Source organism: Stylophora pistillata, chromosome 1, assembly GCF_964205215.1.
Source record: "Stylophora pistillata chromosome 1, jaStyPist1.2, whole genome shotgun sequence".
In the NCBI taxonomy this organism is placed as follows: Eukaryota; Metazoa; Cnidaria; class Anthozoa; order Scleractinia; family Pocilloporidae; genus Stylophora; species Stylophora pistillata.
This window is the reverse complement of record NC_142519.1, coordinates 60,360,815-60,374,324: the sequence shown is the minus strand read 5'-3', so window position 1 is coordinate 60,374,324 and position 13,510 is coordinate 60,360,815. Positions and strand designations below refer to the sequence as shown.

The 13,510-nt window shown below is 38.8% G+C and overlaps 1 protein-coding gene and 1 pseudogene across 2 annotated transcripts; both read left to right on the top strand.

Moving 5' to 3' along the window:
- The first annotated feature begins 3,103 nt into the window (after window positions 1-3,103).
- On the top strand, window positions 3,104-7,212 carry LOC111333574 (microfibril-associated glycoprotein 4-like; annotated as a pseudogene). Its single transcript, XR_015995397.1, has 4 exons — window positions 3,104-3,424; window positions 4,648-4,762; window positions 4,847-5,247; window positions 5,606-7,212. The product of XR_015995397.1 is annotated as a microfibril-associated glycoprotein 4-like (transcript).
- A 395-nt stretch (window positions 7,213-7,607) lies between these two features.
- LOC111342128 (microfibril-associated glycoprotein 4) lies at window positions 7,608-12,225 on the top strand. Its single transcript, XM_088727042.1, is given in 4 exon segments — window positions 7,608-7,989; window positions 9,366-9,486; window positions 9,998-10,409; window positions 10,704-12,225. Coding segments are annotated over 4 exon segments (1,092 nt in total). The 5' UTR covers window positions 7,608-7,665; the 3' UTR covers window positions 10,939-12,225.
- Window positions 12,226-13,510: the final 1,285 nt, after the last annotated feature.

Here is a 13,510-nt window from a genome sequence, read left to right as displayed (position 1 = left end):
CACTGAAAAATTCTGGATCGTACTTCCTAGGAGTATTCTACCGCCCTCCTTCAAGTGACATGAACTATCTAGAAGGCCTTAAAAGGTCACTAGAAAAAGTTACAGTGGTATCCGATCACACTAATGTTGTTCTTTTGGGTGACTTTAATTTTCCGGATATTGATTGGGACTTGATATGCCCTTCTCAACCAAATGTCTTATCAGACTATTTCTGGGATAATATTGTGAACTTCTATGGTTTCTCTCAATTGATCGACGAGCCTACGCGTCAAGATGCTATCCCAGACCTTGTGATATCTAATCGTCCAGAATCACTTAAAAACATCCAAATTTTGGACGGAATTGGCTCTTCAGACCACAATGTTGTCTCTCTCAAGTTGACATGCAAAGTCACTCGTCCATATCAACGACCAAAACAAATCTTTGACTACAAAAATGCTAATTGGGATAACTTTCGTCTTGAACTATCAAATATCCCATGGGACGCTATATTGAACGACAATGACACAATGGAAGAGGTTTGGTTAAATTGGAAGTCTGCATTCTTTAAAGCCATTGAAAACAACGTTCCTTCGAAGAAAATAAAATCAAGACAAAATGTGCCCTGGATCACTTCTGATATACGCAAGCTTTTCCACAAAAGAAAACGCCTTTGGAAGAAAGCCAAATCTACCCAGCTTGAAGTTGATTGGAATAAATATAAATCGTTAAGGAATAAAGTTAAATCGGAACTTAATAAGAGTTATTACCAACATGTTCACTCATTAATTGATTCCAAAAACCCTAAACGCTTCTGGTCTTCTATAAAATCCAAAACGAAAAACAAATCAATACCTGTCACTATGAAATGGTCGGATCGTGGTGTCACGGCTTCTACTGGCAAGGACAAAGCAGAGTTATTTTGCAAATTTTTCGCGTCGGTGTTTACCCGCCCTGACCCAGCTACCGATGTCGATGAGGATGCCCATTCACATGGTTCAGGCTTCGTTATACCAGATCTCATGTGCTCTAGTGCTAATGTGGGAGAGCTTTTGCTTACCCTTGATGTGAATAAAGCCACTGGCCCGGATGGTTTGTCTGCACGTTTGCTCCGGGAGGCAGCCTCTGTAATTTCTGATCCACTGTCAAAGTTATTCAATATGTCTCTGAATAGAGGAAAACTACCTCGTGACTGGAAGTCTGCCAACATCACCCCAGTTTACAAAAATGGTGGTAAAGAATATGTTTCTAACTATCGTCCAATTTCTCTAACATCGCTTGTAGTTAAGACCCTAGAGAAGCTAGTCACAAGACATATTATGGCTCATCTAGAAGATCATGACTTGTTAAGCCCTCATCAATATGGCTTTCGAGCTGGTTTTTCCTGCACATCCCAACTTATTCGCCTATTTCACTCCTGGGCATCAGCCTTAGATAAAAACAAAACATCAGATGTCGTCTTCTTGGACTTTGAGAAAGCGTTTGACTCAGTCCCACACAAACATCTCATCTCTAAGCTTGGCCGATATGGTATCAATGGTCAGATTCTCGAGTGGCTAGGTGATTTCCTGCAAGATCGTTTCCAACGTGTTGTTCTGGAAGGTGAAAGCTCAGACTGGTCCATGGTTTACTCTGGTGTCCCTCAGGGAAGTATTGTTGGGCCAATGTTGTTCTTGTTGTATGTCAACGATATACCTGAGAACTTATCGTGTTCAAGTGAAATGTTTGCCGATGATACTCTATTGTTTAACTCAGATCATCCATCATCTGTTCATCAACCTGTGTGTGAAAGCTTGTCTCAGATCGTAGACTGGTGTAAAAAGTGGCTTTTGAAACTTAAAGCAACTAAATCCAAATGTATGAAAATCACGAGATCTAGATCTGTAACACCTTGCTCGTACAACATCAATTCAATCCCACTGGAACAGGTTAAAACACACAAACATCTTGGAGTCACTATATCATCTGACTTATCTTGGAAACCGCATGTTCTCTCTGTTGCTGCTAAAGCAAATAAGATACTTGGCCTACTAAAGCGCACATTTGGGAAAAGCTCTGAAGCAATATCAATTGGATACAAGTCTATGGTTCGGCCAATTGTTGAGTATGCCTGTCCTGTGTGGAATCCACATCAACAATATCTTTCTGATAAGCTTGAAAGAGTGCAAAGGAATGCTTCCAGGTGGATCCTTGGTGGTTCTATCGACTATAGTGAACGTTTGAAGTATCTTGGCTGGCCAACACTCAACTCGCGTCGTGAATTTCTTAGTTTAGTGCAATTATTCAAATTCATTAATGGCTTTTCAAGAGTAGACTTATGTAATTACTTAACTTTCTCCAATAGTCGGACGAGATCTACCAACAATGTCAGAATCTGGACGCCTTATGCTCGAACAAATATCCTCAAGAACTCTTTTTGGTATAAATATATAAAAATCTGGAATGACTTGCCAAGTGACATAGTTAGCTCTAGCTCTGCTAGTAAGTTTAAAAAAAAACTGAAAGAACACATTTTTAAATAATATCAATAATATTGCACCAATATCCATTTATCAATTAACTTGTTTTTTCAATAATTTTTACCTTTACATTTTAGTTTTATTTTTATTGCATATTGCTTTTATTCTGGGGGCTGCCGTCAATGAGAATTTAGTTCCTCTCTGGCTTGACCCTTTTTGCCTTTTTGCATCTCGATGTTATTTCTATTGTTATCTGTCTGTATTATTATTATTATTATTATTATCTTATTATTTAGGCAAATGAAGTTATTATAAATAAATAAATAAATAAAAAAGCTAACGCGAGGTTCATTACGGAGGCCATCATGAAATGCTATTTGCAGAATTGTTAAAAAGGCATTTGATGGAGACTAATAAACCCTCCCTCCCCCCCCCGAAAAAAACAATAACTGCTAACTTTTAGAACACAAAAAGGAAACTTTGATACTGTCTTAAATTGTCAACAGTCATTAAATGATGGTCAGCTCATAAGCATATTGTATTGTGTACTCTGTTTTCATTCTGACTGGCAATTTCCTTACACCTGCTGGCCTAGTTAAGCAATAAGAAGTCAAGCAAACATTCATTTTTCTTCATCATAAACTTGCTGGTAGTGAAGACCAAACATGCATCTCCGTATAACAATTCTTCTTTGTGCCGTTGTGTACGGCGTAAGCCGTATTTCAGAGCCAGACCTGAGAGCTCTTAACTTTGTAAACAAGATAGAAGGACAAAAAGCTGAGCGGAAGCATTATAAGAGATAGGAAGTTGATTCGGAAATTTCTCGCCAGCTGGAATGTGTGGACGAAGAAGTATGTCATTCATATAACTTTGGAGCCATAAAGGGCGACTCAGAGAGATTCAAGTGTCAGCTAAGCGACTCTGATCGATTCGCTGGATTTGCTAACTTTACCGAGGATGAAAATTTCATTTACAGAGGAATGACGGTAAGCTAAATCTGTCCTAGTCCATCAACAATGACTAAATACTAAACAATGTCTAATTACTAAAAGACAACGCAGTTTAGGCTGTGATGTGATGCGTTTAATATCTTAGCCTTGCTTTTTTTCTTTCGCATAGATGTTGCTTAGAAACTTTCCTTTCAGGAAGAAGCGTAAAAGTTGCCCGAGGCGATAGCCGAGGGCAACTCTAGCTTCTTGAGTGCTCTCCAAAGCACGTGGAGCACGTGGAGCACGTGGGAAGCCACGTGCTCCATAACTCGGTAGTGCACAGCTGAAAGCATGAACCAATTGTTTTAAAACATAGCCGGTAGAATTGTGCATCAAATCCGACGCGAAAAACGGACAACAATATCAGTTGAAGCGAATCGTGACGGCGCTGAGGTCGATTCTCCTTTTCCGTTGTTTTTCTCTTTTTCTGCCTCATTTAAGAACTCTAGCCCAAGGGAAAAGGTCGAAACATTGTCTTCGTTTTCGGACTAGTAGGCCGAGTTTCTGTTCATATCCATTATTGTAGCGAAATATTTAACAAATGGTAAACACCACAGCGTACACTATTGAGTTATGGATGCACGCGGGAGGTTGCTAAGCACGAAAGAAGCGTAAGAGTCGCTCGAGGCGATAGCCGAGAGCGACTCTAGCTTCTTGAGTGCTTAGCAAACCTCCCAAGTGCATCCATAACTCAGTAGTGTACGCTGTGGTGTTTACCATTTGTTTTATAACATAACATTGATACATTGTAGCTAAAGAGTTCCCTTTTATTTAACAAATCTTACGTGACCAGAAAAAACAAGCGCGCGCGGAAAAATAGTCTTTGCATTTGCTCACGTCAGCAGCGTACACCCATGGGCAAATGGGGGACGCTAAATTGACCAATCAGAGCGCGCGCTTTACTTTGGTTATGTTATAAATTATTTTTCCCCGCACTAAGAATGGCCGCTCGTGCGAAAAAAAAAAACATTTCTGGCGAATTCGGTTTTTCTGACGCTATCAGCGTGCACTATCGGGATTTTGAACACGCTTACGTATAATGAATTTGATTGCGCGACTCTGCTAGCTATGTTCTAAAGAGAGATATCGCACCTCTTGAGTACATCTACACCTATCTTAAGTTTAAAGTATTTTTAAATAGTTTTTCTTGAGAAGCCAAATGTCATGCATTATGATAAAATTGAAAAGGAAAGGTTTCCAAGGAGGTATTTTCTTAACAGAGTGATTGCGAGGATGACAGGTTACAATGCGGCACAAAAGGAATCTGCATTCCCAGTTATAAAGATGGAGGCGATGGATGCAAATGTGAGGATGGCTGTATCGGAAAACCATGCAGTAAGTTAAGAATTTACACATGGCAGTGTTTTAACATCAATTGTGGCTTAATCTTAAAACCCCCCTCCGTTTTCTTTTTAACAGAAGCGAAGAGCTGCTCTCAATTGTTTCAAGGTGGTTTCAGTTCCAGTGGCTTGTACACCATCAATCCAGATGGCGGCAAACCAACTCAAGTGTTGTGTGACATGACCACGAATGGTGGAGGTTGGACTATTTTTCAGAGACGTTTGGATGGCTCTATTGACTTCTATCGTTGATGGGAATCCTGCATAAGAAGGTTTGGAAATCTGAAAAGCGAATTCTGGCTCGGAAACGACAATCTTCACCGTTTGACAGCCGCTGATGGCGTCATGTTGAGAGTTGACCTGGAAGACTTTCAGGATGAGAACATCAAGTACGCTGAGTAAACGACTTTTAAGGTGGCAGGCGAGGCAGATAAGTACAGGCTTTTAACTGGAGGATACAGTGGAACGGCTGGGGACTTTATGGCACCACACAAGTAAGAAATGTTTTCGTGTTGACAGAGAGCGAATCTATAACCAGCCGGAAGAGGGGCGCGCTATGATTAGCATTTGTGGCCTTAGAGAACTGATACCGGAAAGAAACTGAACGGCATATATTTCCATTGTTAAAAGATTTCTCCGGTTGGTCGTTTTTACGACTAACTAATCTATTCTATTCCTCTCTATGATATTGTATTACAAATCTAGTTCTTCATCTCTATCTCTCTGGTGTCTCTCGGTTTTTCTGTAAGGCAATTTGTCAACGTAATTCCATTGAGCAGAGTTGGTGTTCTAAGTTTAATGAGAACATTATCTCTACAATGGCTGTGCAGAAATAAACATGGCAACGTCAGTTTTATTTTATTCCAGCCAAATGTAGTTTTCCACGAAAGATCAAGATAGTGATCTATATGATGCCAGCTGTTCCCAACTCTTTAAGGGGGCGTGGTGGTACAATAACTGCCATGGTTCCAATCTGAACGGATTGTACCTCAATGGCCGACATGCCTGTTATGCTAATGGTGTCAACTGGAACACATTCAGGGGCCTATACTACTCACTAAAACGCACTGAGATGAAAGTCAAAACCAAGGAATAAATCAGTTTCGCAGGATGACAAATGCATGATTTTACGTATGGCGACTTAATTGAAACGATCTTTTTCTCATAGCTTTAGTGGATCAATCTTGACCGACTGATAGTTTTAGAAAAGCAGATATATGGCATAAGCTGTAGTTGTCATTCTCTTGGGTGTGCGCCGACGATGGTTTCGGTGTCCCGCTCGCATCCTTCCCTAGTATGCTTCTAGTTACTTAGTTATATTTCGTAGTCGTTCTTTTCCGGCGACCAATATTCATGATTTATTCATTTTATTTATTCACTTAGTGTGTGTTACCGAATCAGACTTTTAAAGAAAGCCTCAAGTTATTGATCGGCTTAAGCTCACGCACAAGTCCCCAGGAACAAGGTTGTGCTAGCTTTTATATGGAGAAACAATGAACTTGGACGAAATGTGTGATAACTTATTCAGGCTCCAGTTTAGACTAAACCCTGTGTTTTGTGAATCAAAGTTTCAAACCAAGCAGTCAAATATTCCTGGATCTGTTGTGTATCTTTTTAAGCCAACAACTTTGGGACGTTTCTTTACAATTGGAGCGGAAATCAGCTTCGCCATCCTCCTTGTCAGCCCTCCCTGTAAATGAATTCTTGATTTGGCTTTAGTCTCTTTCCTGTTATTATAATAAACAAACTCGAATGCTAAAAAAATGTTTGTCGGTAATTGCCACCCGAAATTTATTTGCAAAATACAGGAGGCGCCAACTTACGCCCACGTGGCTGTAGCTCAAGCCAATTAGGCACTCAGCCATTATTTATCGCCGGAGGGTGGGGGTAGGGGCAGTCAGAGGAATTTGAGGGGATTGCACGCCTAGAGAGCTGTTCACGATGCTTTCGTTTGTCTCATTTTGCATTATCGGCTGTCGAGATGAGTAAGCGACATTAATTAGATCTGGTCGGGGAAACCAAAATATGCGGATCCCGAGTAAGAGAATTAAGTCAATTGTTAGCACTGACTTTGTTCCAAAATTTTCGTTCACGAAGACGATGTCATTGGAGGCAACGAAAAGTCTACGAGAAGGTTAAAGTAATGGCCAGCGAGCGCCCCCCAGTTACTTGCACTGCATGAAGCGGGACAATAGGGATCTTACGCAAACCACGACGGCGACGGCGACGGGAACGTGAAAAAACAAAAGATCTAATTGGAAGAACAATAGCCCAGCACGTGCGTTTTAAGACTTTGTTCATTTCTTAGCTTCTCTTTGCAAAACAACAACGTGAAATCACCAAAATTTGCGTCGTCTGTGAACCGAAACCGCGACGGCAAATTATTTTAATCTCCATTTGGCCCTCAACGCTACTTTCATGCATTATGTTGAGGTTGAGGTCTGGCGCCCTATGAGACGGTAAACCCATGCCGTCATTTTCGAAATTCTAACTAAAAGTAGAAATTAATTTTTTAATCGACGTCTTCAGTGGCGTTGCCGTCCTGACTGCGTAAGGTCCCTAATTATAGACGGGGTGAGGAGAGGTTGCCGAGGGTCTGGAACTCTGTCAAAACACCAAAATTAAACCAAAGTTTCCTTCAGGTGTGTGCGTCCAGTTCAATAAAAATCTGACCCCAAACTTAAATGTACAATTGCGAGTACCAAAACATTTTATCGGGAACTGGTAACGACGGATGACTTAGGAACATCTTTGATTTACCTTCACTCTCCTTTTCGCTCAATTAAAATTACAACAAGTTACACATTAATAATTGAGAATACGAAGTTGAAAACTAAAAAATGCATAAACATCAACCACTGAGAGATTCCGAGGCATCTAAGTAAGAGACTCCGAAACATGAATCTGATTAAACCACTTTTAGCGTCCTTAGCAATTGCTTTTACATGCGGAGACCCTCGAATCATAACACCTGACATCAAGGCGGTTAACTTTGTTAGAGAAATAAGGGGACGACGTCTTAATGGAAGTGTTATTAGAGAAATAGAAGTGGATTCAGAGGGTCTATGTCAACTGCAGTGTGTGGAAGAAAGTTCCTGCGTGTCCTACAACTTTGGATCCAGAACAAATAAGAAGTTTAAATGTCAACTAAGCGACTCTGATCGCTTCACTAACTTCAGGAATTTCACCAAAGACAACGAATTTCTGTACAGAGGAATGATGGTAAGAAATTCTGAATATCATTTTCTAGAACGAAGCAGATAAGCTTTATATTCCCTTTATAATAAACTTGACTTTGCAAAAGTGTTCGCTGACATGATGGGTAAATTTTTGAGTCTTTCAGGATTCTACTGAAACAACTTCGGATTAAAAAAGAAAACTCAAACCTCCTCGTTCTTTAATGACGGGAAAAAAAATTATATAATGTGTAAAACAAGGACAGTGTAATCAACTGTGTTACTAAAACCATATATTCTCAATATTCTCAGGTAAAATTGGAAGATAAGGATTCGTTCTAAGAATATAATGGAAAGAGAATATCAAAGATGGAACAAAATTCCTTGAAGAGCTGCTTTTTAGTTCTTTGATCGCAAATTTAAGTTTTAGGTTAATTCTAATTATGTGAGAGGTAAGCATCTGCAGTACACAAAAAACTTTTCAATTATTTAAATTGCGGAACAATTTCCTTTTTTCTTTGGAAACAGTCCATATGGATGTTTTTCTTGAGCAATCGTATTACAAAAAGATTGTTTTTCTGTGAGTTTATTAAAGTTTTAAAGGTATAATATCTTTGCTACTGTGACTGTAACGTTAACTTTGCTAAAGAAAAATATATTTTTTTACAAAGCTCATGTAGAAAATGCCCTCTGTTATTTTTTTTAATGATCAGTTGATAATACATATCTCTCAATTGTCTGTATTTGACTCTGAGAAGAATTCATCAGCGAACTTGTTGGCAACTAAAGAAAATTATTAATTAATAGGGGTCCTTCGTTACCAACGGAACTGCATCCATAGAAACCTCGTGGTGAATCCCAAGAATCAAAATAATATTTTCGAGTTTTTATAATCAACTCATCCCCAGGTGTAAATGCACTGTCGGCGATATTCGAAACAAACCAATGAAGGGCACAACGAAAGCATAAGTTTACCAGGTTGATTAGATTTACTTTGGAAAAAATAATTGCGTTATGTATCCTTTTGTGTAGGTTATTTAGGTGCTTTTGAACAATTTGAGCCACGTCTGTTTATCTGATACTACTTCTTCCCCTTTCAGCAACAGAGATGTTATATCCAGTTTCTTTTCAGCTCACTGGTAAATAGAATTCAGAACAATTAGGTGATACTCGATCGTCCTTGTGCGAGAAGACAAGAACGTCCAACCATTTGCAGATAGCATAGCAAAGGCGTTACAATCCCCTCAGTTAATTTAAAACACTGAGTGTTAGTCCTTTCAGGAATCTTTGTGTTGGCCGGTCTAGAAGCTTACAATTCAATCTGAAAAATGAAACAGGTGCAATTTTAAAAGTCTATCAAACAATCAATCTCAAGGATACCTTTGTTGTAGTAAAAGTAATCAGGTGTTTTTGTTTCAACAGAGCGATTGGGAGGTCAATTCTTCCCTTTGTGCAAAAAACGAAATCTGTGTTCCCAATTATAAAGACAACACTGCATAATGCAAATGTCGTTATGCATCTGGATATACTGGAAAACCATGCGGTAAGTATTGTGGCTGGCGCTTTCACTAATTTTCGACTCTCTACTGACAGAATGCATGTTTGGAACAGAATCTTCATAATACGAGGTGTTTTACTCCCTTCAAAGTTAACTTGATCTGCAACTGGAGGCTTCCTTACAGTGGAATTTTTCACATTGTTATCACTTGGTCAAACTTCCTAGTCGATCTTTCTTAGTATTTTTGGATACACCGAATGAGGATATTCTTATTAAGAAAACGAAAGATAGTGAATTTTGAGTTCGAGTTGCGAAATAACAAAAGTTGTCCCTCGCTTTTTCAAGAGCGTAAGACAGTACAATAATCTGGGTCTCCTATGGGAACAGAGAATCCGACTGGTGAGCCTCAAGGTAAGCCACTGCTGTGTTCATAATCATCTAACAACAAATCTTGTAAACAGTAAAGATCCTGAGTTACCGCATCAGCTCTCCTCGTAATGCTTTATCAAAGAAGTGTAATCAACCTTATGATTTATTTCTGTTACGCATACGGCAGAAGCACAAAGCTGCCAGCAGCTCCTTAAAGATGGCTTCAATTCCAGTGGAGTGTACACGATCAATCCAGATGGAGGCAAACGAATTCAAGTGTTGTGTGACATGACCACGGATGGTGGAGGTTGGACCGTTTTTCAGAGACGTTTGGACGGCTCCGTTGACTTCGAACATGACTGGAAAACTTACAAAGACGGGTTTGGAAATCTGATCGGCGAGTTCTGGCTTGGAAACGACAATCTTCACCGTTTGACAGCCGCTGATGACGTCATGTTGAGAGTTGACTTGGAAGACTTTGAAGGGAACATCACCTACGCTAAGTACGCCACTTTCAAAGTCACAGACGAGGCAGAAAATTACACGCTCACTCTTGGAGGATATACTGGCGAGGCCGGTGACTCCCTCACATATCATAGGTACGTAAAACATACAATTTAACAGGACCTTTTTTACAGGTAAAAGTTCGGAATTTTGGAACTATAACAAAAACAAATGACCTTCTACAAGCCAATAATTATAAAGAACGTCCCTCCTTAAAAGATTGATTAACATAAAATGCGAACATCCTGAAAAAAGTCAAATAACACTCAAAAGCAAATCTGAAATCTTGGTATTTGTCTTGCTTCTCTTTTTACACGTTTCTATGAATCTTTTTATTTGTAATTAAAAGTCATTTGATAATGTTTTTCATTTGTAAATTTCCTTTATAGTGATAATCAGTTTTCCACCAAAGATCGAGATAATGACCAGTCACCATTCTATCACTGCGCACGTGATTATCAGGGAGGAGGCTGGTGGTTTTATAACCCTCAGTGTGTTCAATGCAATCTTAACGGTTTGTATAACGATACCAGCGGCCGAACAGGGGTTAACTGGAGGGCCTTCCGAGGCGCTTACTATTCACTCAAACGTTCTGAAATGAAAATCAAGCCCAAGGATCAATGATGTATACATATGTGTGCTTCCATTATCTTATTACTGATTTACTAAAAGGTTAGCTTCTGCAAGTTCACTTACAATACAAACTTTATTGACATTCCAATAAATGGCTTTTCAATGCCAATTTACAAAAACTGAAAAATTCACAGATAGATCTAAAAACGATTACCTTTAAATCAACTTTCAACTTTAACTCTCGATTTTATCATTCATCAGTAAATTTCTGTATCCAGATAAACTTGAGCTTCTTTTTAAAAGTAGTGATATTTACAATAGATTTTAAAGAAGTGTCTAAAGTCTAAAGTCTCAAAGGCTTTAGTTTAAGACTGTAACTTCAACGGGAAAATTAAAATAACACAGCTCTTATCCACCATTCCTAGAGTTGATCGAGCTTAGCCTAACCATTGACAATAATTCTGAAAAATGAAAGCTGCAACCAACATCTCCACTTATGCACGTTTCATTAGTGGCAGGTATAAGTACCTAAATAAAAACAAGCAAACAATTTCAGGCGTGGTAAAACTAGACTGACCAGGTCGAGATTACTGTTAGTCACGCATAAAATTTGTTGAGAAAGTGTCGCGAGTTTTAAGGACCAATCATACGGAGTAGTGAAGCAAACCAACGTAACCTTTGATCTCTTTTGATACTCAATTGAACATCGCTCTAATTAAACTTTTCGATTTAGTCCCTTTATTTGTCTTTTCCACTAACTCTGTTTCATGGAATAGACAACAGGATTAAGGTGATTTCTCAGAAATAAAAGTTAAAGAACAATTTTTTCAAACTTTCCTTAAATGGTCCCCTCCAACGTCTATTTCGAAATATACATATAGAAAGACAGTTCACTGTGCTTGTTTAAGGGACGACGAGCCTTTAAGGTTAAAATTTAATTTGCATCATCGAGTAAGAGGCTTCGTGAACCCTTTTCGCTATATCTTTTTTCCCTCTGATAAATATTTTTTAAATATCTCCAAATTAAAGAGGACTATTTGTACACCATAATTACGCAATAAAAACTATAGGTCACCTTGCTCGTTCAAGATGCAATGACCACCTTCCTTTTCATTCTTGTTTATTTCACGCTCACCACCGCTTTGATTAAATTGAATTAGCGTAAGAAAAGGATTAGCTTAAATATATTTTGCTTTTAGCCAATAGAAACATCACACTACACGGGCATATATGACCACCATTTTGATATGTTTTGTTCTTGGTTTAACATTCATTTCCATGTAACTTCTGCGTTAAAAATACAATAAACAACGTGAAAATGAAATAAAGGATGTCAGTTTCGTTTCATTTGAGCTAACCGGGAGGCTAACCGCCTCCCGGTTAGCTCAATGGATAGAGCGTTGGACTGTTGTGCGGGAGGTCGAGGGTTCGAGCCCCGGTCGGACCAACACTCAAGGTCTTAAAATAACTGAGAAGAATATGCTTCCTTTCTATAACATCAAGAAATGGTTAGATATTCTAGTCTTCTCGGATAGGGACGAATAAATGGAGGTTCCGTCTCCTACAGGGTTAGGGGTAGGAGACGTTAATTTCCCACGCACGAGATTACTGTGTGATGGATGTCCTCCCCAGGGGTGGGATGGGCGGGTTATGATTGATTGTAAAGCACTGTTGATCTGTCATTGTAAATAGCGCTCTATAAGTGATAAGTTGTAATTGTAATTTTAATTGTATTTACTTTCAATTTAAATCATTAAACTTCTTGGTGCTCTTGATACAAGTAAATCACGCTTCTATTTCAAATATTTTCGTTAAAACTGTTTTGTTTCGCCCTCTTCCGTTCGCCAAGCCAATGTATTCACTCTGACGAATAGCTAACACTCGAAACGTCAGCTTTACTGACTATTTAAAGTGCTTGGCCATTTTAAATTGTCAGTTCAATGTATAAAACCAATTTATCTGATTATAACCTTGCCAAGTAAAGCTGTGGGAATTGAGAAAATTTTTCTGATTTCAGAATTTCTGTTCGTCGTTGCAATTGTAATGAAAATTTTCAAAATTTGTGTTAAATCTCGCAAAGACTCACTGAAAACCCAGTTATTGGTTAAAACTTGACATTGATCAGAATGAACTATTTTTAAAACATTCGCTGTAGTTTGATCACATTTCCATTCCTCTTGAGCATTTCACTCTAAGATTCTGCATCAAGACTAAGAAAACCAAGAGCAAAAGTGTGGAATTCGACTTGCCGAACCATTTTTAGTTTAGCGTCTATAATAATTTCTGTAAAACTTGATTGCAGGGTGAATCGTATTGTAATGCTATTTCTGAGTGACTGCTGTGTATTTAACGCGTTCTGATCGTTCTCGCAGTCTTGCTACATCATTCTCTAAGATTGTTAGCGGGCTTCCCTGTTTGTTCAGTTTCGCGCCCTTTTGATCACACGACCTCTGTAACCTAGTAATGTCCAGTGTGTGAATCGAGTAAATTTTAACCGTTTGTAGTATGGATACACAATAGGAACGTTTGTTTTGTTTCCCGTTTTTCTTTCCACGTAGAAACCAATAAGAGAAAGCTTGATCCATACAGAATTATACAAAAAAGTCATCTCCCTCGCTTATCT